General features: G+C 44.6%; 4 protein-coding genes across 5 annotated transcripts in view; 3 read left to right on the top strand and 1 right to left on the bottom strand.

Annotated features, from left to right (window-relative positions):
* Nucleotides 1-810: 810 nt before the first annotated feature.
* LOC307243288 (intraflagellar transport protein 81 homolog) lies at nucleotides 811-2,814 on the top strand (the record flags this gene model as incomplete). The annotated part of the gene is made up of 1 exon (XM_080018019.1): nucleotides 811-2,814. The coding sequence occupies one exon, from the start codon at nucleotides 811-813 to the stop codon at nucleotides 2,812-2,814; it is 2,004 nt and encodes a 667-aa protein (XP_079874145.1).
* A 358-nt stretch (nucleotides 2,815-3,172) lies between these two features.
* On the bottom strand, nucleotides 3,173-7,116 carry rad1 (RAD1 homolog (S. pombe)). Its single transcript, XM_080017288.1, has 6 exons — nucleotides 6,689-7,116; nucleotides 6,031-6,139; nucleotides 5,435-5,592; nucleotides 4,661-4,761; nucleotides 4,163-4,261; nucleotides 3,173-3,758 (listed from the first exon to the last, which is right to left on the bottom strand). Exons 1-6 carry the CDS (start codon nucleotides 6,881-6,883, stop codon nucleotides 3,581-3,583), a joined length of 840 nt encoding a protein of 279 aa, XP_079873414.1. The 5' UTR covers nucleotides 6,884-7,116; the 3' UTR covers nucleotides 3,173-3,580.
* A 104-nt stretch (nucleotides 7,117-7,220) lies between these two features.
* Nucleotides 7,221-8,887, top strand: c21h18orf32 (chromosome 21 C18orf32 homolog). 2 transcript variants are annotated; one of them, XM_080018448.1, is made up of 3 exons: nucleotides 7,221-7,351; nucleotides 7,890-8,083; nucleotides 8,393-8,887. In XM_080018448.1, the coding sequence occupies exons 1-3, from the start codon at nucleotides 7,228-7,230 to the stop codon at nucleotides 8,456-8,458; spliced, it is 384 nt and encodes a 127-aa protein (XP_079874574.1). In that variant the 5' UTR covers nucleotides 7,221-7,227; the 3' UTR covers nucleotides 8,459-8,887. The 2 variants fall into 2 exon arrangements, with proteins under 2 accessions (XP_079874574.1, XP_079874575.1); XM_080018449.1 differs by having other exon boundaries at nucleotides 7,241-7,377.
* A 964-nt stretch (nucleotides 8,888-9,851) lies between these two features.
* The window catches only part of dym (dymeclin), a 42,724-nt gene continuing 29,779 nt past the window's right edge, over nucleotides 9,852-22,796 (top strand). Inside the window, exons 1-8 of the mRNA XM_080017388.1 lie at nucleotides 9,852-10,043; nucleotides 12,847-13,067; nucleotides 14,635-14,687; nucleotides 15,100-15,193; nucleotides 16,695-16,831; nucleotides 18,457-18,529; nucleotides 19,358-19,483; nucleotides 22,182-22,324. Of these exons, the coding sequence (XP_079873514.1) occupies nucleotides 12,928-13,067; nucleotides 14,635-14,687; nucleotides 15,100-15,193; nucleotides 16,695-16,831; nucleotides 18,457-18,529; nucleotides 19,358-19,483; nucleotides 22,182-22,324 (766 nt within the window). The 5' untranslated portion in view covers nucleotides 9,852-10,043; nucleotides 12,847-12,927. The remainder of the gene's footprint in view (nucleotides 10,044-12,846; nucleotides 13,068-14,634; nucleotides 14,688-15,099; nucleotides 15,194-16,694; nucleotides 16,832-18,456; nucleotides 18,530-19,357; nucleotides 19,484-22,181; nucleotides 22,325-22,796) is intronic.

Raw genomic sequence — 22,796 nt, 5'->3', positions numbered from 1 at the left:
AGTGAGCCAGCAGGGGGGCGGGGCTTCCCCCATGACAGCAGGAGGCCCGTTCTGAACAGACATGCTAGGTGCGGACACGCAACACATGTAATATTAATAAACTTTGAATAAACAAGCGACCAGCGAGTTTATCCAAAAGCGCGACTTGGGTGTTTTTCCCATAGAAAGGACGAGGAGGCATGTTTTGAACAGGCACTGCACTAGTTCAATGGAAGTAAACCAAATTAGAGTAGACGTTTTCTTATAAAACCGATGAGCTCATAAATTAAGTTTACTTACCCAACTCCGTGCCTGTATTTGTATTGTCTTGCAGTGCAACACAACTCTGTGCCCGTATTTGTATTGTCTTGCAGCGCAACACTTGTTTTACTTCTGTGATGTGTGCGTTTTGTGATGTCACAGGACAGCGTTCTAGAACCCGATCGAACCTTTAAAAGGAGCCGACAGTCGCCCCCTGGAGTCCGTGTTGAGCGAAGCTAGAGCAGAACGGGTCGACTCATCTCGGCGACATCGAGACCAGAGTTTTAAGATCAGATCGTTAAGTTCAGAATTCAACTTGATGTTTCCCCTAAATCAAACCACATGGATTGGACAAGGAGCGCAAGCTCTGCCGGTCCTGAACGAACAATCGTATAAATCAGTTTCTGCTCTGATCCAGCTCTTGACGTGCGATTCTCGTTTCTCGCTGGCCAGCTAGTTGGCAACATGGTACCCCAGCTCCCAACATCTTGAGAACTTGGCCCTTGGAACTTGGGATACGGCTCAAACCGCACAAAATTATCTGCGATTAGCGCGTTCAAAAGCTCCAAAATGAGCGAACACCTGAAATACATCGTAGCGCAGCTCAATAGAGACCCCTTCAAGAAGAACTTCAACCTCATCGCCTTTGACTCTCTCGAACCCATGCAACTGCTGCAGATCCTAAACGATGTCCTAGCTGAGATTGACCCGAAGCAATCTGTCGATATCCGTGAAGAAATGTCTGAACAGACCGCTAAGAGAATGTACGTGATGCTGGGGTTGCTAAAATATAAGCCTCCTGGGAATCAATTTGATGGGAGCGCTTTCAGACAGGGTTTGGTGATGGGAAATAAACTGGTGATCCACCCCATCCTTCACTGGCTGCTGCAGAGGCTCCCGAATTTGAAAAAGCGCGCCTACCTCGCTCATTTCCTTGTCAAGCTGGAGGTGCCGGCAGAGTTCTTGGAGGACGATACGGTTAAAGACACCTATCGCCAGTACGAGGAGCTAGTGGAAACATTTAAGATGCATCACAAAGAGTACGAGCAACTGAGGACTTCAGGCTTCTCCATAACGGAAATCAAACAGGACACCGGCGCGATGGAGGAGGAGAAAGACCAGCTCTTCAAACGTCTGGAAAGGCTGAAGAAGAGGGTGGAGTCGGTGCCCGCCTACCGACGCATGCTGGAGCTGGCCAGGCAGCTTCGCGTGGAGAACGAGAGGGAGGAGTCGCTCGCTCAGCAAAAGCAGGAGCAGAAGAACCAGCTGTTCCAGGCGGAGCAGAGGCTGCAGCGGTCCCAGCAGCTGTTGAAGGGCCTACAACGGGCGGCGGCAGATCCGGATCCAGAGAGCCTCATGGAAAGGCTGGAGGAGGAGGTCAGAATCAACACCTACATCATCACAAAGAAGCTGCCCAAAGAGTTGGAGCTGAAGAGGTCCATGCTGCAGTACCTGCACATGGTGGCGTCCGAGCCGGCCATGGGCCACGCCGAGCTCCGGGAGCTGGAGGACAGGATGAAAGAGGTCAGCGCTCAGGTGAACCAGCTGACCGAGAAGAGGCTGATGAAAAACGACCCCACGGACGACAAACTCGTGCTTTTCCGGCAACAGGCCTCCATCATAACGCGCAAGAAGAAAATGAAGGCGGAGGAGCTGCAGCAAGCGAGGGAGGAGCTGGCGGCCACGGAGAAAGAGCTGTCCCGGTGGGGCAGCGGGCAGCCGCCGGGGCTCGACGGAGGGAAGGTCGTACGAGGGGACGCGCTACAGCGGCTGGTGGCGGAATTGGGCGGCAAGGAAGCGGCGCACAGGAAGAGGCGCCAGGAGCTTGCCGAGCTGAGGGCTGAATATGGCGTCCTGCAGCGAACCGAGGAGATCCTCAGACAGGGGCGCGAAGACACCCGACCGCCACCGGAGTCCGCCGAGGCTCCGAGGGGAATCGTTGGCCACGGCTCCACCCGGGAAGAGGTGGGGAAGGCGCCGGCTACCAAGGGCCAGCGGGGCGACGTGAAGGGCCGCACGCTGGATCACATGTCCAAGATGGTGAAAAAGATCAACTCCATCATCGTGGAGAAGAAGACGGCCCTCGCCCCGATTATCAACGAACTGCGCTCGCTGAGGATAGAGTTTCAGGAGTTGAGCCAGGAATTTCACGAGAAAAAGTCCCAATATGAGAGCTGCGCCGCCGGCCTGGAGAGCAACAGCAGCAAACTGGAAGAGGTGGTGAAATTACTGAGAGAGGAGACCACCCAGGAGGAAAACCGATACCAGTATCTCAACTGCATGAAGCAGATATCGGAAATGCAGATGCAGCAGTTGGACTCCCAGAAGAAGAAGAAGGCCCTGAGAAAGCTGTACTTGAAAAACATCGCGGAGCAGGAGTCGCTGGGGAGGAAGCTGCGCGAGATGCAGAGGGTGGTCAGGGAGAGCCACGGCGCCAACATGAAGCAGATGAAGATGTGGCGCGACGTGGAGCAGCTGATGGAGTGCAAGAAGCAGTGCCTCATCAAAGCCCAGAGCCAGACCTCCATAGGCCAGGTCATCCAGGAGGGGGGAGAGGACCGGCTGGTTCTGTAGCTCCACCCGGGGGCGCCGTCCACAACCCAGGGCACTCCCATCCAGTTCACATTCAGGACCTGAAGTCATAACCGAAAACAACGCCCTCATTTTCAGTAAAAGTTCCTGATGCTTCTTTTAAATGCATTTGAGTATCTATTCCCCCTTTATTCTTTGATTTTTAAAGCCGGCCAGTCTGACTTGTTAGCTTATCTCGAATGCACTCACGCTACTAAAAGTAAGAACTTCAAAAACCCATGTTATTACTACCCGCAACTCTGTAAAAACATTAAATAACCGTGTTATTTAAGCAAACGGCTCGAATAAAAAGGGAAATGTAAAACTCTAAACACCGATAATATATTTATTTGAGAAGCAATACAAGTCTTGTCATCATCCTCTGAAAGATGATTTAACACTCCAAGATAACATTTTCAGTTCACATGTTGACAACTTAAAATTAATGTGTAGCAATAACTTACGAAACAACGTATTTATTTGCGTGGCCTTTAAAACAGGACCAAAAAACATAACAATTCCAAGAGAAGAAAAGAAGACTTCTTCCAAGGGCGGGGAGGCTTTGAAATGCAAACATTTTAAAAGTATGGGCGGCAACACAAGCCGACCATCATTTTGGGCTGGCCTACCAGCCACACTGTACTGAATGTTTCAAATAGTCCTTTCTCCGTGCCTCGTCCATAATGTGCGTACCACCACTGAGCCGAGTGCCTGGTTCCACCGATCCTTCACTTGTTGGAAGTAACCTGATATCCAAACACCGTTTTGATCACTCCTCCCCCACTTCCTCATCGGGAGAACAGTAGTATTCCACAAAGCAGATCTGTCCGTCATCGTTCCGAACCAGGTACTGCAAAGACAGGAAGCCCCGGCTATCTGTTCGCACCGACACTTTGCAGGACAACGCCAGGGCCTTGGTGGACGGCTTCAGCAGGGACATCTTGTACCTGTCCCAGTGAACACGAGAGAAGCCACAGAATATACTTTTATTTTCACTGTAGACGTTCAGGCTCGAGCTGCCCCGATACCAGGAAAAGGTGGGCACAGAGAATAGATGAAAGGATGGAGATAGACTGCGTGCAGCAGGGCTGGGGGAACCTCCGACCCGCAGGCCTATTACACCCCCGGGTGTCTCATAACCTGTATTGTTTACGTTTTTCAAAAGGCATCACTCGTACTCGTACATTATTTAACATCAATTTGTAAAACAAATTGATAAAAAACTTACCATGGGAAATAAAATCCCATTTCTTTCTTTAATAATAGAGGAAAGTGGTTCCCGGCCCGTCTACAGCATGTCCCCTTACACAGTTGTGGGGGAAAAATAAAATAAAAAAACTCCAATTTTAACCTGTTTGTCTGTGTCCTGGTGCACTGAAACAGCTCCATCATGTCTGAATCTTTAGGGTAGTCATAGTGGGCATTTCCAGAGTTGCCGAAGGTGGAGAGCCTGAGGGACAGAGGATTACGTGTAGCCTTAAAAGGTACAGTAGGAAGTTTCATTTAATTTATGGAAAAAATAATTCATAAAAACACACTAAATTTATTTCATAAAATAGATTCTAGCCTGACTCTTTGGAATACGCTGGGAAAAGCTACCCCTTGTTATTTTGGATGATTTGTGGGCATAGGATAAATGTGTTTCTTTTTTAAATAATTCTCATAGTCTCTCTTTGCATGTTTCTTCTGAGAAAAAAATAAAAATAAAACAAATGTAAAATTGTATCGACATTGATAAACATTGCAAAACCTTGTCACTATATCACGGTCAATTTCATCAACAAACAAATACAAATATTTATAATTGTAAATTATTCTTATCTTTAAATAAAATGTGAGCAGGACCCACCTGAAGTATGGATGACTGGGCGACATGGTGATCTGTAGCACCTCACTGGTCATGTCAAGCTCAGAGAAGGCTTCCTTCAGACTCTCTGACTGAAGGATCACCTTGATGGAGATCAGACAAGATAAGACTAAATAACATTCTACTAATGTCCTGGGGGAAATGCTGGTGTTACAACAGCAGAAGTTGACAGAATAATGAGATAGAAATGATCTATAAGCAGGAGTTAACAGGATGTATCACCATGCTCACTAGTGAGCCTGATATGAGCAGGTGGCATTTACACTAAAGTGAGTACAAATGGAATATAGCAGCAGTTGTGGCAATAATATGCAATGATAATACTAATAGATACACTGGTAAAGTAAATATGTAAAATTCCTTAATGTATAAGTATTTATATTAATTTTGATATGCATCAAAATCAAAGACATTGCTTAGCCTGGTAGTTCCTGACCTGAGAGGACCAACCATCCCAGGGTGCCCTTTGTATGTCTGGGTTGTATCAAATACCCATGGGACCGCATTTGATATTTTTGTATTTTTTCTAGCTGCACATCTGCTAACCCACTTTTTTTTTTTTAAAGAAATCTAAGGTTTACATAATCGGGTTGGCAATATCCCTTAAACCTAGTCTAGGAAAACTTTGCACTTACAACTATTTCACCAACACAATGAAATTGTTATTATTTTCCTAATTTAAGTTTTCAATTAAGAATGTGTTGTGTCTGTATCATCGTTCCTTCAATAATAAGCATATTCAAAATAAATATCCACCTTATTGGTTACATTGGTGCTGCAGAAATCAAAGTCAATAGGGTCTTCTGGTTCTTGAGTGTTGATTTTACAAACTGTCACCACCCCGCCTTCTTCCAGGAAGAGGGTAAGGGGGTAGCCATAGCCCATGTAACACATCCGCAAGGCGGTGGTCACCCCTGGCAACAGAAAATAATAAGAGGGTTAAAGGTAACCACCCTTCGGATATTTCTTGTCTACGAGGTTAATAAAAATTATACATTAACACCTGGCACCAGAGGTTGTCAGCCTCAAAAAACACCCTAAACAAACAAGTTAACAAACTCAAATGTTTTTAAATAATAATAAACTGAATAATTAAAATGTCGATTTTAAAATCATCGTAAATTTGGTGGGTTGTTGATTCTATGATCTTCTATGATTTCACTACAGTATTCATTCATTCAATAATTTGTTAAATGTTTCGATTTTAATAAAGCAGCACAAAGCAAAATATGATCGTTTGTTATTGAGGGAGAAGTAGAACACGTTCACAATAAACTAAATGTCCAACTCCTCCACAACACCTCCCGACCGCCCCGCCAAAGGTGCAATTCTCAGAGTCTCCCTATATTCACCTTGTACAGTACTTCCTCCAAAAATAGTGAGGCAATCTAACAGAACAGTGAGATTGACCTGAAACCCCACAGAATCTTCTTTTATAGTGAACTCTTGGAAGATCTCCGCCTGAAAGAAAGGGGAAAGCCGCCAATTACCCTCTGCAGCATATTCCTCAAACAACAATGAACCATGGGGTCTCTGAATTACGCAAGCTCTTATAGTTCCCCCTCCACCTGCAAGCTAAATGCGTAGGAAATGAGTGCTGACAGCGCCGCATACTTACTATGAATACTCATATTTTTGTTATCACTATTTCCACAAAAGCTTGCCATAATATTCCCTGTGTTCAAGCCACATAGATGCAGAATACATCAAAACGACCATCCGTCTGTCTATCTGTCTGCATATATATAAACATACATACTGTATATACACACACATACTGTATATATCTCCATCTATCTATCGATCTGTCTGTTTATCGATCTGTCTGTTTATCGATCTGTCTGTCTGCCTGTCTATCGGTCTATCTATATCAGAATCTTGGGCAGACATTAAAGCAGAACACAAAAGTTACTTTTCTACCTTGAAATTTAACATTTTGCATACTAACTATCCATTTTCTAAAGGTTCTGTGAGTAGTTTACGTGTGTGTGTGTCTACACATATATCAACCTGGACAAAGGCGTTGGCCTGCAGACACTTGGAGTCCTCCACGGTGACCTTCAGTCCGTTGGGCGTGGCGCTGAAGATGGCGTGGTCTTTAAAAGAGATGGCTTTTAATATATTGGAGATGTTGCGCGCGTTGTCCAGACTGGCCACCAGTATGTACTGGGCGTCGTCGGTTTGGGACTGTGTTGAAAGAGGCATGGCGGCGCGGTAAAAGTGAAGCTAACCAGCGTGTTTGGAGCACCGCGCCTGTATGCGTAACGTAGCCGGTCAAGCTCGCTGGCCGTCTCCCATACTCCGTGCTGTACCGCACCCCGTCGGGCAGCTCCCGTAACCCGGCGGGCAGCGGTCGGCGTGCCGCGGGTACTTCGCCCGCGCGGCGTACTAGCACCGCAGTCGCGCTCGCACCAGCCGCGCTGTTTACGTTTTGAAGAGGGCCGCCATTACCGCGCTCTACTTCCGGGGTTGATCGACGCGTGCGTCACATCCTTCCGGAAGCTCAATCGACGCATGCGTCGAGACACTCCCAGAGGTTCTGTCTACGCATGCCCACGCCCTTCCGGCGGCTCCGCGGCAACGAAAACGAAAACAAGCGGCGAGCGTGGAGCTTTGGCCCGTCGCTCTTACTCGCTGCCAGCGTTCGGTTTCTGCTCCGTCTTCTTCAACGAGGTGCGGTTCAGCTCCTGTCCCGACTGGTAAAAGAAGGCGTTGTTGGTTATTACCCTCAGCGGTCGCTCGCTGCGTATCACCAGGCAGCGCTAATAGGTAGCTACGCGCGCTAGCTTCAGGTAGCCGTACTGCGTTGGAGGACCGGAGGGTGGGGCTTAATAAGTGACCCAGAAATGTAACACTGAACATCATTTAGAACTTGGAGTTTAGTGATATACGACTTATAACTTAGTTACGCAGACCTTATAACATAGAACAATAAATATAGTACTATAGTAATGTACCAACATTGCAGTTAACCTCGATGAATGGATGGATGAATGAAGTATATCTATATGGAACATAGTACTTATAACAGACCATAGTAACGTAGAACACTGCCCCTTATATTTGCTCTAACAGTTCTTTGACTAGAAGAAAGTGTTTCTATTATGTGCCTGACCTTTTTTTTTCAGGCACATAATAGGGTTGGGTTATTGGGTTATAACCCAACAATGAAACTTATTTTAATAGTCACAACCTCCCTTCTCGTTGGCAGCAAATTACCCGACCATGGTGTGCATCCCCTGCATCGTGATCCCTGTCCTCCTGTGGGTCTACAAGAGGTTCCTTGAGCCCATCCTCTACCCTTTCATTTCACCCATCATTAACAAGTTCTGGACAAAGAAAGCAGTGCAGGAGACCGGCTCGGGCAGCCTAAAAGCTGCCGAAAAGAGTGATGGGACGTCCAAGGTAAATTCTACTCCGGACACCTATCCTGGAAAATCATTTTGCATTAATAAGCTCTGTAATGTGTCCCAGATATACTTAAAAAAAATTGTGTGAACTGAAATAATTTGTGCATCCATGGATCCAGGTCCCACATGTGTGTTGGTGTCTGTATATATCGTGTTATCCTGTATATAATGGTGTATTGTAAATGTTGTATTCCCTTATTTACTTAACAGAGTACTATCTTACCTTATGAATATCGTATCTGAGAAATAGTCTTAAGTTGAATGCAGCATGGTTAATTTGCATCTACTTTTTTGTGTCTTTCAGCTTGAAAGCAATGGGGAGGTCACTCTCAATGGATCAGCGACAGTAGCAGACAAGAAGACAGATTGATAGCTGATATAAATTCTCAAATGACAATGTTGTGTAAATAGTGCAGTACATAATGCAGACAAATATATTAACTTATCACTTTTACTAATCATTGTCTTGAATTGAATATCGAGACTTTGGAAAAAAAAATTCACCGTCTTGGTAACTTTGTTGCTTTAGATTGTCTACGTTGATGGCGTGACCCATGAATTTTCTTTATTCTTTAATACATAATATCTGCATTTGATGGTGTAAAGGTCATTTTTCAATGTCAACCTTCAAATTCAAAATGATAACCAATAAATTATTTAAAATAATTTAACTCAGTCATAAGTTACTTCCATATTACACATTCCTTGACTTCAATGTAGCATTTCCATGATTTAACAGTAGATACATTTTTATTGAACAAAATAAAGTGATTCATTCTGAATAAATTATTTATTGTGAACCCAATAGTTGTATGGTGTTTCATTTTAACACTGAAAATGACTTCTATCTTCTCTTGCTTTAATTGACATTTGGAAACAATGTGATCACCTGCTATCTATGACAGACGACTCTGAAACAACCAACATGCAGGATATATTTTTAGAGGTTTTTCATGTTTTGGCAGGGATGTTCAAAAGAGGTCACACGCTACAGTTTTTGGTTGACAACAGTGGGCGGTTGTGAAACGCTGCCCTGCCCGGTCGGTCGTGTTTGCCGACCTTTATTTGTTTTTTTTAGCTGACACAGCACACTTTTTCAGGTCTTTTTGATTTTTATCGTTTTTCTTATCTTTAGGTTGTATCTGTTGCTTATCAGTGGGTTTAGTGTATAGTGGCAGATTTATTTACTGGGTGCGGTTAAACTGTTTATTTACTGGGTGCGGTTAAACTGTTGGGTTTATTGTATATTTTACAAACGTTCATTAATTTGCCATTTTCTTTTTTTTTTTTTTCATATTTTGTTTGTATCGCTTAATTATTATTTTTCCTATTGTGTTGACGTGAGCTGCTGGGACATTGTAATTCTCCTACGGGGATGCATTTGACCTGTGAATGAGATGATCCCACGGCACATCACTGAACTGTTTACCCTTCAAAACGTCACAAACATGGAGAATTTATTATTATTATTATTATTATTATTATTATTATCATTATGGACTGGTACTAATAGTTCTCACATTCCGTGAGAAGCTTAAGCTTGCCCTGGTGATCACGGAGCCGCTATTCCGTCCGGGGCCGTGGAGTTAGAACCAGCGTCGAAACGCGTGACTTGTGACGCCAAAGCGCGTTTGCGGCTGTTTACCGACGATCCCGACCCGCGCCCGCGACGCGGATCTCCGGCTCGGCGCGGCGCGTCCGTTCGCGACGACGTCATCGGCGTACGACCGGTGACGTCGGCGCGCAAGGGGTGGCGACGTGGAAACATGGCGGAGAGGGGGAACCGGAGCAAAGTTAGCCGCCTGAGATCGCTCAACGCGACGCGCTCGACCGCGGCGACGTGCAGCTTGACGGGGCGTTGATCACGCATCGGTCGGCGTCGAATAGTGTCGATTCAAGAGCTGCGAGCGGAGAGGCTGCGGCGCCGCGACAGCCGCACGGAGCGCCTGTGACAGGTAAGTTAATGCGAGTGGGCAGCGACGGCCGTGAAACTGGTCCGTGCGCTGCGGGTGGAGCGTCCGCCGGATGAAAGTTGACTTCAACCGGGACGGACACTTGGCCCGAGAACCGCCTCCACCCTTCCGTGGTCTTCTCCTTCAAACCGCCGGGCGTTTCGACCGCGTAGGACCCGTTTGCTGGCGCGGTGCCCCCCCCACCCCCCACCCACCTTCGGGGCATAGCCGGTTAGCTTCCCCCCCGTGCTAACCCAACTTCGTGGGGAAGGGCTCCCCAGGTGCCGCGGAGGGGGCAAACGCTCCTGGTTCCCGAGGCGGTGTCACGCACGCCGGGGAACGACACCCCGCGGGGAGGCGTCAGCGACGCCCGGTCCGGATCGTCACTCTCGGGCGCAAGCGACGCCCTTGTGTTCAAGCGATGATTCATTAGTCGGAATCAGATGATACGTCTTTTCTCGTTTATCGTGGTCGTTTGTCGGAGGCAAGTGCATTTCTACACGCGGCGCGTTTGTCTTGGTAGTTGTCGTTGTGCGGACGACTAACATGGAAACATTGACATTAAAAGGTCCAAACTAAATATACCGAGTATACGAAATGTGATTCTATGCACAGGATGAATCAAACTAAAAGGCGGATGGCGGTGTGGTTGCTAGTGTTGGCTGTGGGTCAACATGTAAATATAGATGGGAAACGACGCTTGATTTTTGGTGTGGGCTGGACTGAGTAGGCAAAAAACAAAGATACCATGAGACTTAATAACATGACCATACACTGTATGGTTACATGAAAAGTGAAAGGAAATGGGGGGGCAAGGGTGATGACCCATATTTATTAGAAAAAAAATGGCGTCGTTTTACATCAGATGTTCCCTACAGGATGAATCCAATCATTTTGGAGTAGATTAGATTCAACCCATTGTCATTGAGGCAAGGACTGAGGCAACGGAATGCATTTCTCTGCATTTTACCATCCTAGTAACTGATGTACCTAGGAGAGGAGTGGGCTGCCATATAGCGGCGCCCGGGGAGCAGTTAGGAGGTGTGTGTCTTGCTCAAGGACACGTCAGAACGCTACCAGAAGGAGCCAGGGATGGAACTGGCAAACTTCGGCCCACTAGACGACCCGCTCTGCCTCCCGAGCCACTGCCTTATTGATTACAATGTCATTACTAAATTATTATGACGCCTCTGAAGGCTGGGTGAAGTATCAGAATTGGCGTCTTTCCGTGTGTGGTGACTCCACGACACCACATTTGACATGGGCATGTGGTGGCCTAAATAAAGTTGTATGCAGAAGGTGTTGTCAGATGTAAAGCACGCTCACATCCTGGCTGCCTCCCCCACTATCCTGGTGGCGGTTTGGCCTCTCCTACTATATCAAGCAAACTCCTACTATTGTTGTAAATGCCCAGTCAGATCAGGGATTCTCACTTGTCCTCTTTTTCCATATCAAGGACCCTCAACTTGATATGTATTTGGATCCCATTTGAGATTTTTATTTGTATTTTCCTCTGGGATCAATTTTTATTGATCGATATGATTCAGTCTCAACTTCCACCCTCTCAATAGGGAATGTGTGACAAATAATCTCTTGAACTTGAACTTGAACTTGAAGCGTGACGGTTGCCACAGACTCCATTCTTGGAGGATCACTCATCCACTACCATGCAATTGCATAGAGAAATAGCTCAAATATACCAAATGCACAGAAATGGAGAAAGGAAGGGAGAAAGGGAAGGGTCGAGGTTTCACACAAAGTTGTCGCGAGATTTTCTTTGGTGGTTTTTCAACCTAACAAGATTTCCAAGCCGTCTTTGAACTCAAAAAAGCAGACCGACAAAGTCATTGTGAGTGATCCTCGAAATATGGCGGCTTGCTCCAGCAATGGAACGTCAGCTTCCCTCTACTATGGTTCGGGGGAGAACAGGGGAACTGGGATCAAAACAGTCAGTAATTGGTCATTCTTTAATGGTTCTAACATCTTGTAAATTAAATGATGGTGAAGTTGAACTATTATTGATGTTGCTGTGGACCCCCTGGAACGCCTTGAAGTGAATTTAGAACAAGTGACTTCGACTAACTCCACGTGTTAGAAGAATTTCAACTTAATTGGCTGTTAACAAACATGGCAATGCTACCAACAGCCATTCTAACATGGACATTTTTTTTTTTTCCCACCCATCGTCATAGCAGCACATTTCAAGATCTCTGCAGAGCAATTTGAGCCTCACAATGGTACTGCTCATTTTGATGTTCCCCCTTTGAAAAAAATATATCCAAAACAAGAATGCACAGTTGTTAGGGTGTGGTGGCTCCCAAAAGCATTTCTGAGATAGTAGTACCTAATGCTAAGGAAGGGAATGGGGCATTTGGAGGATTGGGGCATTTTATAAACCCCCAAAAACTAAAACACGGGAGCGGATTTCTTTTCAAGAAGACAACAGGTGGCTCAACACAGCAGGAATATTGATATGAAATTTCTAATAATCTACACTTTTCTTCAGAATGACGAGCGGCTTGATGTCATGTCTCCAACCAACGAAGATGTCATAGACAGGGAAAATATAGACTGTAGGCCTACATAGCCTATATTGTCTTCAGAGTTGGTTTAAATTTTGGTTTTGATCAAGTAATTACCTTAAAAATATAAGCCGTCTTCATGCATTAACTGAAGTTTGTGGTTTTGAATTTTACTTGCAAAATAAATTATTTTTTCCTGTCAAGTGAGTAGAAAATATTTTGCTTGTGCACATGGCGTCATTCATGTGACGTGAAACTCATTCCATGCATTTTGCTTGTTCCAGATTCGTATATACGCTCATTAATGAGGCACTGAAGAGGCGAACCTGCTGAGGGCCCAGCGGTGCTGGTCGGAGCCAGCAGAAATGGGAGCCAATACCAGTCAAGTCAGTGACCTCTCAGAAAACCCGAGCCTCAGAGCTCTGGTGGGCACCAAGCCCATATCAGAGAATGAGCCCTTCTGGAACCAGCTCATCTCCTTCACTTTCATCAGTCCCACCAGCAGGTAACCAGTCACAAAATAGGAGTACAGCAGACTTTTATATTCATATTTCCTCCATATTCACGACACATATGCAAATATAGGTTAGTGTGTTATTGATTGCACACCAAGAATGTCCGATACTTATTTTGTTCATACCCGCTGACTTTTAGCTCCCATTTTTTTTCCTTTTTTTATGGCCTATGGGTGAAAGCTAACATTAAGTAATGGGAATGGATTACTTATTCACAGAGCCGTCAACTCTTTTCAAAGACAAACAGAAAAAGTGGCAGAAGCTTCTGGGAAGATGTTGCCTGCAAGGCCCTTCATCAGCACCGAAACCCGGAGACCCATCCTGCCCGCAGGTTGATAAGGAGCCATTTTGGACGTATAGGTGTTTGTTGAACTACCGTCTTTAGTAGTCAAATTGAAATAAACGCAGGGCTGTTGAAGTAGTTCATAAAATGTGACACTAATCAGATAGTCGTGTAAACAAACCAGCCTTGTTGAGTGACCCACATCGGCACATTATATTCATGAATTCACACATACGTTCATGGAAACTTTCATCTGTACGAGGTATTTCAGGTATTTAATCTGTTATACAGACTTTTCCTATACAGTACCGTTAAATTGTATATTCCATCCGACTTTGGTCACTTCCCTTTATTTCCAGTATTTTTTTGATGTGCCAGCTTGTCAAATTCCTTGTCATCAGGAGTAACTAACTCCTGCTGCTGTAGTAACATTATTATTACTACATTGTAATCACATGGTTATTACTACATTGTAATACCATTGTTTCTCTTGCTCTAGTGTCTGTCCAGGTAGAGTTGCTCATTGTACAAAGTTGATGAAGAATCGTTCATTACTTTTAATCAGAGGGTTCCTGGTACGATCCCGACTCGCCCAAGTGTCCTTGAACAAAGCGCTATATAAGATGCGTTCCATTTATCATGTTTCCTTGTTTCCATGTTTCTGCCGCTGTAAACATTTGGTTCATTTGTGTATGTATGTGACAAATAATCTCTTGAGCTTGAACTTGAACTTAACGTGTTTTATTGCAATTGATGTGCCGGTGCTGGTGTTCAGGTATTCACAGGACAAAAGAAAGGCTGCCACACGTTGCAGCACTTGACGACGCTTTACTGCACCGACGCAGGACGCCTTCGTCAAGGCCTCCTGTGTCCTTAACGTGCCACTCTAATGAAGGCGTTTTGGCCAAAAACTTTGGCGTTTTGAGTATCGGGAAAAAATCTTCGCGGAGCTCTTTTTGACGTGTGTATTCATTCTGAAGGCTTGAGTTAAGCATCAGACAGCACATGTTTTATTTCGAGGAAGAATCACTCAACCTGCAACAACGGGTTTTGGTGAATCCATTTTCAAACGATAACGCCACTGAAATAAGATGGTGTACCAGTGGTGACTTTGTAAGAAGTGCATACTGCAGATTGCTTGCCGGACACTCAATTTATGATATCAACGTATTATCTTCCTTTCTCTCTCTCTCTCTCTCTCTCTCTCTCTCTCTCTCTCTCTCTCTCTCTCTCTCTCTGTCACCTCTCTCTCACCTCTCTCTCCTGTTGAACAGCGGAGACTCTAAACTGCTGGAAGATGCCGTCATTCCTCTGGCCAAAATCCTCAGTACGTTGCCCGCAGCAGTATATCTATGTTTTAAGTGAATCGTTTGCTATTGATTCCGTTTTACAATTTCCTGAATTCCTGAAAAAAATAAAATAAAATATATATATATATTTTTTTTTTTTCTTTTCGGATTTGGGTATTTATTTTCATCTGTTACTAAATGTGTTTTCATGTGAAATACAACACAAAACGTGTCTCCGTTCCAGTAGTCCTAATGACATGCCCAACATTCCAGCTATGCCCTTCTATGGAAAATATCAACTACAAAATAATCATGTTTTTTATTCTACAATTGAGTCTTGACCTTTTTTTTTTTTTTTTTTTCTCGCCCCAGTAGTACGTTTTTGGCTATTTGAAGTTTCTCATAAGACTGACACAGAACCATTCATCTGCTCTCTCCTTCTTTCACCAGTTGAAAATAATCCCAGAACCGGGAACTTTGGTGCCCTCGTGAGAGTTTTCCTGGGAAGAACCAAAGAGTTGAAGATCTCCACAGAATGCCAAGAGTGAGTACGAGCATCTTGAGTTGTTGTTCAGCAATAACCAGAGGACTAATTAAGACTCTATATTTTAAAAATAAATAATTAGCATTTTACCATTGAGAGCTGATCACTTTCTTTCTTTTCTGTACGACTCAGCTGTTAGCGGTGTGGTTGCATTGAGCAATCATGGTATCGTTATATTGGTTGCAAAGGGAAAGCAACATGGCATGAGAGTCCAGATGCTAAATAGGGGAATGTGTGGCAAATAAAAGTTTTCTACTGGATAGTTCAGTACACAACAACTCTATACGTCAAGTTGCTTTGTGCATTTTCTGTCAATATTCATGTTTTATTCATGTTCATGTTGGGCCAGGGAAATGAATAAGACATGGCCTTCCCTGACCTACATACGTATACTATATATAGTCCTATATGACACATACTGTGCACATATACATGTACTGCGCATGGAGCTGCAGCCATGGTACACCACACAAAACATGGCTGAAAACAGTCATTTCCTGTTTGATGATTAGGTCGGGTAAGTTGTTAAAGTGGAGGTTAATTAACATCAAGTCCAGGATGTCATTAGAAAGCCGAAGACAGGTACACTAATGAGGGCTGTCGGAATTTTTAAAGGATAACGACTTCAACCTTAATTTGCCTTGTGTCTCAAATGGATGTAAGGCCCGTGCCGGAAGACACCGCCCCGTGTTCTCCTGTTCTGACCGCGCTCTCCTGACAAAGCTCTGTCACTGCACTGAGGACCGACGGATTCAAATCCACTCATTTCAAGTTTGTTAAGGAAAGACTCAACTGACTTTTGACACTGGGTGACAGTTTGTTGCACAGTATGATAATGTTTGTTGGTCAATGTACTTGTCTGCGGTCTAAGACTGTCTTCGTGTTATCTGTATTCAAATCAAGGAAATCGGCTTAGCGGTATTGTTGAAACTAGTAAGGGAAGATGGAAAGAGTGTCCTCAAGAGGTGGAAGTGTCAATAATGAGTTATCCCAATGCTTATTGAGGGTTGTTTGAGAGTGGCTAACATTGCAGTCATGTCTGTGTCTGCGTCAAGCGTAAATATAACCTGTAATCTTTAGTCAAATCGGAGACTTAAGTTCAGTCTGAATCAAGTCAACTGAATAAAGTGAATCAACTCCATAAGCCTTGAGTTGATCTCAAGACTTTTGGAGTTGAGGCTTGAGTGTCAAAAGTCAAATTGAAAAGTTGCACAAAAGACCCCCGTACATTTTGGCAAATATTTTTTTTTTCTTTAATACAAAAATTAAAAAAATGCATTGGAAATCCGTCCATAATTTGCAGCTTTGACTCGATGAGTCTTGAAATAATACCGACTCCCCACTTCCAAGGACCTAGAGGAGTTTTGGGGAAAGTGCATTGTCAGGCACGGGATGGGACCAAACTCTTCAAAATGCGGGCGTGACACCGGGCCTGGGACCGAATCCCCCCTCCGGGACTTGTCCGACAATAATTAACAGGAAGATCTCTCCATGTTTTCAGTCAGCTGTTCATCTGGCAGGCCCACAACGCGCTGTTCATGGTCCGCTGTCTGCTCAAGGTGTTCATCAGGGAGATGAGTGAGGAGGAGCTGCACCAACAGTTCTCCTACCAGGAGAGGGCGCCAGGTTCCTGTGGAGGCAAGTCCTATCGCACCAACCGTCTCTTGATTGGTTTACAATGGTCAAATTGCTCAAAGAGTTATTTATATTTTTTTATCCAAAGATCTTATATGATATTTTTTTTTATAAAGATCAGTGTAACAGTCCTGTAATGTCACTCTGGAGACCTTTTTTTTTTAAACATCATTCATACGCTTCAAACATACATGTGAGATGTGAAGAAGTCAGTCGTTGTGAATCAGGTGAATATATTTTTTTCCTAGTGGTCATAAGTAGGCTTAGGTAGATTTGCGATTAAATTGCCAATTGACTCCATCAATCGCGATTGACATTGATGACAGGTGATTTAAAAAATAATAATAATAATAATAATAATTGTATCCGCCAGGAAAAATCAGAGCGTCGAAACGGTACAAGTGCCGCTTACTCTGTTCTGAAACTGGAGCTTGGAGGGCGAAAGGGGACGAGGAAGTGAGGTGAAGAGGGAGGGGTAGAGCCGATAGACGATTTTATTGGGGATGGTTCAGCGCATAGAACGTAATGTAATGCGGGGTGGGACGGACGGATGCGCACCATCGGGGCATCCGTGATCTGCACTCCACTGTGCGCACATCGCGGGCGCGCCGATGATACTCACGCGCCTGCCGCTCTATATGAAAAATGTGTGATTATAATATAGCAATATATAATATGATCTCATAGAGAAAGATTTTGATTTATTTTGTTTCGTTAGTTTCTTACTTGTATGGAGAATGAAAAACGTAAACCTAACTCAGAGAAGTGGAACAGAGTTGTTGTTTTTTTTGTTTGTTCTGTTTTGTTTCTCCTCCAGACAGCGATGCGCCCCGTGGGGCTCCTGTGCCCGTCTTCTTTTTAAGATCTATTTATTTTGGTTTGTTTCCTTCATGTATGAAACAACATTTTTAAACACAACTGTGTTAAGGGACTGTTCCGTGCCGTCTCGCTCCACAAAAACCTGTCGCATTGGATTGCACTACATTGTTCTATGCACGGAACCCCCCCCCGACTTACATATACTCCGGCTTACACTTAATTTGGCTTTGCCATTAATTTAGGATCCACTGGCTATATTTGATATAAGCTGCGTTTACGAAAGTGATGGGTATGAGTAAGTCACATACGACCAGAGAGTGGAAAGTGTCACTCTCTCCAAATGGAAAATAGAGGAGCGGCTAATAATTGAATTTCATGCGTGACCAGAGCAGATTCTCAAAATACCAACCACCTGAACAAACATTTTGAGTCTTTTTCAAAGCGAGTTTCAATTGTTGTTTCGCAATCTATTTGCTCACTTTGAAAAGAGCTTGAACCTTATTGGTGCTTGAATGAGTCACTTAATATATGGTGGTGAGTGACTGGAATGGACGACTGCATGAGAAACAGCTGGAAGTGCTGGAAGTGGATAATATAAAGGTTGACCCCAGCGAGCTTCCCCCTGCTGTCCTGCTGTACGCATGAAGGGGCGGGCCGAAGACCGCGGGTAGAGAGCCAACGGGGGAGGCGGCGCACACGTTTTATTAGTAATTGGGCAGAATTATATTAATAATAATAATAATAATAATAATAATAATAAAATGTTGCTCTGCGCTTGTCCTGGCCTCCGCCCTTCTCTTCCTCCCTAGAAGCCGGCTGCGAGGACCTCCTCGAGGAGCTGATGTCTAACCTGGTGCACCTGATCGTTGAGGTGCCCCTGCTGTAAGTGCCTGCGCCCGTGCTGGTGGGGAGCTGGGTTTGTGTGTCCGCGTGGAGCCGGCCCAGCGTGAAATGACGGATGAAGGAAAAAGCCGGTCTCCGTGGCGAGGCGGCTGGAAAGGTCGGACATGTAATAGTGCGACGCGCAACGCAGAGGTATTCTACCGAGACGCTATCGCCGGCCGCCTCCCACTCCCCTCCCCCGCCGTGTTCTTGATATACATCTTAAAGACATTAATTGCGGAACAAGCCGCCCTTCTGTTTCACCTCCGGAGCCTTCAAGCCTCGCTCGCCGCAAAAACAGCGAGAGGCGGACGTTAAGTTCAGCGCTCGACATTAAAGCAGAGGAGGTCGGGAGACGGCGGCGAGAGAATGGGCAAGAGCGGACAATTGTGTAGAAGGGAGTTAAAAAAAAAAAAAAGAGAGAGAGAGAGAGAGAGAACGACTGTACAACCCCGAGCCTAATGACATGACGTTTCAGCGCACGGAGCCAGAGAAAGATGAACATAACGAGTAAAAAATTGGTCTCGGCACGGCTCACCCTCGAGTGCGGCGTGCTGTGATTGGGCTTTAATGGGTGTCCGTCTCAGTGCATGCACTTGGCGGTAACTGGACTGTCGCTAGGATGTGCGGGGTGGGGGGCGAGATAAAGCAAAAACCCAGCGACATGTTAATATCCAAGACCCGAGTCGGGGTAGGGCCACCCTCTGTGGGAACAACTTGATAGTTACTTCAAACCCATATGAAGTCGTGACTATCCCATTAAGGCAGCGACTTAGCACTTTGTGTGTTTGTTACAGCCGTTGTCGTTTTGTTTGTTTGTCCGTGCAGTGACATCACCTACAGCATCTTGTTTGAGGCAGTGACCACTCTGCTGGTGCTGTTCTCCTACCAGCTCTTCCACAAGGACATCCTCCGGGACGGGAAGATCTACCGGCACATCATGAAGGGACGATGGTGAGGAACGCGCCGCACGCGTACACACACACACACACACACACACGCACACACGCACACACGCACACACGTGCTCCCTGTCTCTCACACACACACACACACACACTCACACACTCACACACTCACACAGGTGGCTTCGGGCTGTATTTATACTGTACAATGCCAAATCACACGGGGTTCAAAATGGAATCCTTGGCCGCCGCGGTCTCGTCGGTAGCTTCACAATTGTGGCCGTCGATCCCCTAAAGTCCCCTCCAGTCCGATCCGTCCTCATCTGATTCAGTCTACCGACGCTGACTGCAGGGTTTCCAAGAACCTTCTCACATTTTAAGATGGAAAAATTTCTGGCTCTGTGTTCATGGTGACTGCCCTGTATAGGCTGTATTGAAGGTGTCACAATTCTATTTCCAGTGGAAAATTGCAGTGGAATTGTTTCTGTCATTTAGATTAATATTATTTAATCAATGATTGACTGTTAATATGTAGGGAAATTGTAATACCTCATTACCCCGTATTTTAATTTCAGAATAGCATCAAGACACACACACACACACACACACACACAGACCCAAGCTATTCCTGCAACATCTTACTAGTTACCAGTGTTACTAGGACCGTTGCCATGTTACCATTTTCCCTCCCTTGTGTAGGAAGAGATAATGACACCACGTGTTGGACAGGCTATTAAATGATTGTCTCGTCTTCAGTTAGAGGGGCTTATCCAGGCCCGGAGTGGCTAATCGGGAGAAGGAGGAAGATTCCCGGTGTGCCACCCGTTGTTGGGCCGGTGACGAGGCAATAATTACAATTTTATCATGGCATTGACAAGAATGTTATCGTCGCTATGCTCGCTCCGGCCGCTGCTGTGGTTTCTCACCCGGCTGTCAGTGCCACGCAAGCACGCACGCATGCACGCACACACAGCACACACAGCACACACACACACACACACACACACATACACACTGCTACTGACACGCCTCGCGACCCCATTGGATAAAAACCAGAGCGGCCTGCTCACACCAAACAATGGACGCTAATAGGGTATGAGAGCAGCCCTCCGGATCCTTAAAGATGGAAAAACGACAGAAGAGTATTGCATTTATTCAGGGAAATTTTGATTCATCCCGTTTTGAAGTGATAAACGTCACGTTATAACTGCATTCATCCGGAACTCTCAAGGGCGAGCGGCTGGTCGCTTCCACAGAATGAGGTGCTACTTCCCGGACAGCGGCAGCGCTGAGAGTGGGTCGCTGTTTCAGTGGCGCGTTAGTAACTAGGGATGGGCAGATTGAACTGCGGGGTCGATACCTCAATACTCACAAGCTACTTATTAAGTATCGATTCCTTTAAAAAAGATATAGATAATAAAATTAGACAAATACAAAACGTGGGTGGCTGCATCATTTCTAAACATTTGCAGTGCTTTTGTATAATGTTTGTGCCAGTAAACAGCCCTGACATAGCTGGCGTCACATGACTGTGGAAACCTATGGGACACCCGAACCAAGTGCACAGTCCACGCAGGCGCACACTTGAAAATCAAAATGACGTAAAATTAAATGCCAAGATCTTTCTGTCTGGATTTCTGAAGAAATGTCGGAATGCAAGAAAATAATTGAGTTGTTTTTGTTGTTTTTTTTCCTGAACATTGCTGTCTGGAAGCCGAAATAGTTGAATATTTAGAAAGTGGAAGTTGCGCCTAATTAAAATAAGGAAATCTTGAAGAAAGTGCAAATGTGCACATGTTTTATGTTGTTGGTATTTTTATTTATTTTATTCATATTTATGTTATAATTATTTATTTTATTATTTAATAATAGTATTTCTGTAAAATACTGGACTATTTTATACACTTATAAGCCATACATTTTTATTTAATTGTAGTCGTATTTGCTTTTGTGATATATTTGTTAATAATGGCTGGTATGTGTCATGTGATTTGCCTTTAGTTGTAATGATCTTTTTTTTTTCTCAAAATGACATGTTAAATGACATGATGTCAAAAATCACATCCCCATATAAGAATGAGGATGTGACTATGGAATTTAAAAAGTGGTATCGCCGTCCCTATTAGGGACCATTTAAGTTAAGTAAGGCCGTCAAAGTTCAATGGCTTTTCTTTTCTCATGGGAGCACTCAAACTCGGTGTATATATTTATAGGACGTAGTTTTTGGCTTTTTGATTTCAAAATAAAGGTCTTTGAACTTGTAGCATGTAGTTTATGTCCTAGTATTATTACCTAGTCTGAGCGTTAATGAACTTGGAAATTTTAAAATTTCATAGGAAAAGACTTTTGAACTTTTATTTTCACACAGCCAGTCCCTCTCCGGCCCTGGGCTTATTCATTGCAAAACTCAACATTTGTGGAAATGTTAAAATATTACCGATATTACCTTAATTTTTTTTGTCTTCCCGGAAAAACAAGTTTTTGTGTGTGATATTTTGTACGCTCATCTCAACCGCGCTATTAAAATGTTGTATGTTGAACAATAGAGAATGTGACCAAATGTGTGATGTCAAAGATATCACTGAACAGCGAGTCAATAGGTTTTAGAACTAGTTTTTCGTCACAAGTACCTCTCTTTTGGGTTTATCTACACAAAGAAGGACACCGTCATTTTCAAACAGACTTTTTCAAAACCAAAATGGAAATAGCTTAGACGTGTAAAATGTGTGCCCTTGTTGTTCTTCCAGTCTGTCCCTGACCAGTCGGCTGGTGAAGACCCTGCTGTATAACTTCATCAGGCAGGAGAAATGTCCGCCTCCGGCCACGCACATCTTCGAGCCGCAGGCCGAAGGAGGAGGCCTGCTCTACGGCCTGGCGTCGGGGGTGGCAAGTAAGGAAACACACGAGGATCAGAGGAGAAAACGCTGTCCCACATGGGCTGGTGGTCAAGGCTGTATCCACCATACGAAGGGGCCCCGCCTTCATAGGTTCATTAGCTAGAAGGAACCATCAAGTTATTCCTATTCCACCTCTTATCAAACAATTAGTTTAGTGTGTCAGGTACTGAATTCAATTTTGGGCTTTTCCATCAGCCTCATCGCTCTAACTCCTCTCACTGGCTTTCGAGTTCAAGCGGAGGTTTTTTTTGTTTTTTTTTTTGATGGAAAACGGTATGTCGAGAGCGCAGCGTCAGAACATCTGCTGCTTAATGGTTTCCCAGTCCTCGATCGCCGAGCTGGAGGATGTGAATCTCAAAAAGAAGCCCTTGGGGTTTTTTGTTTTTTGTTTTGCTTCTGAGATGCTTCTTTTACGCAGAGATTTCCATTTTCAAATGATTTTTATTTTTTACTATCAAATTCCAT

This window comes from Zeus faber (assembly GCF_960531495.2).
Source record: "Zeus faber genome assembly, chromosome: 17".
Classification (NCBI taxonomy): domain Eukaryota; kingdom Metazoa; phylum Chordata; class Actinopteri; order Zeiformes; family Zeidae; genus Zeus; species Zeus faber.
The sequence above is the reverse complement of the archived record's forward strand: the minus strand, read 5'-3'. Positions and strand labels throughout refer to the sequence as shown.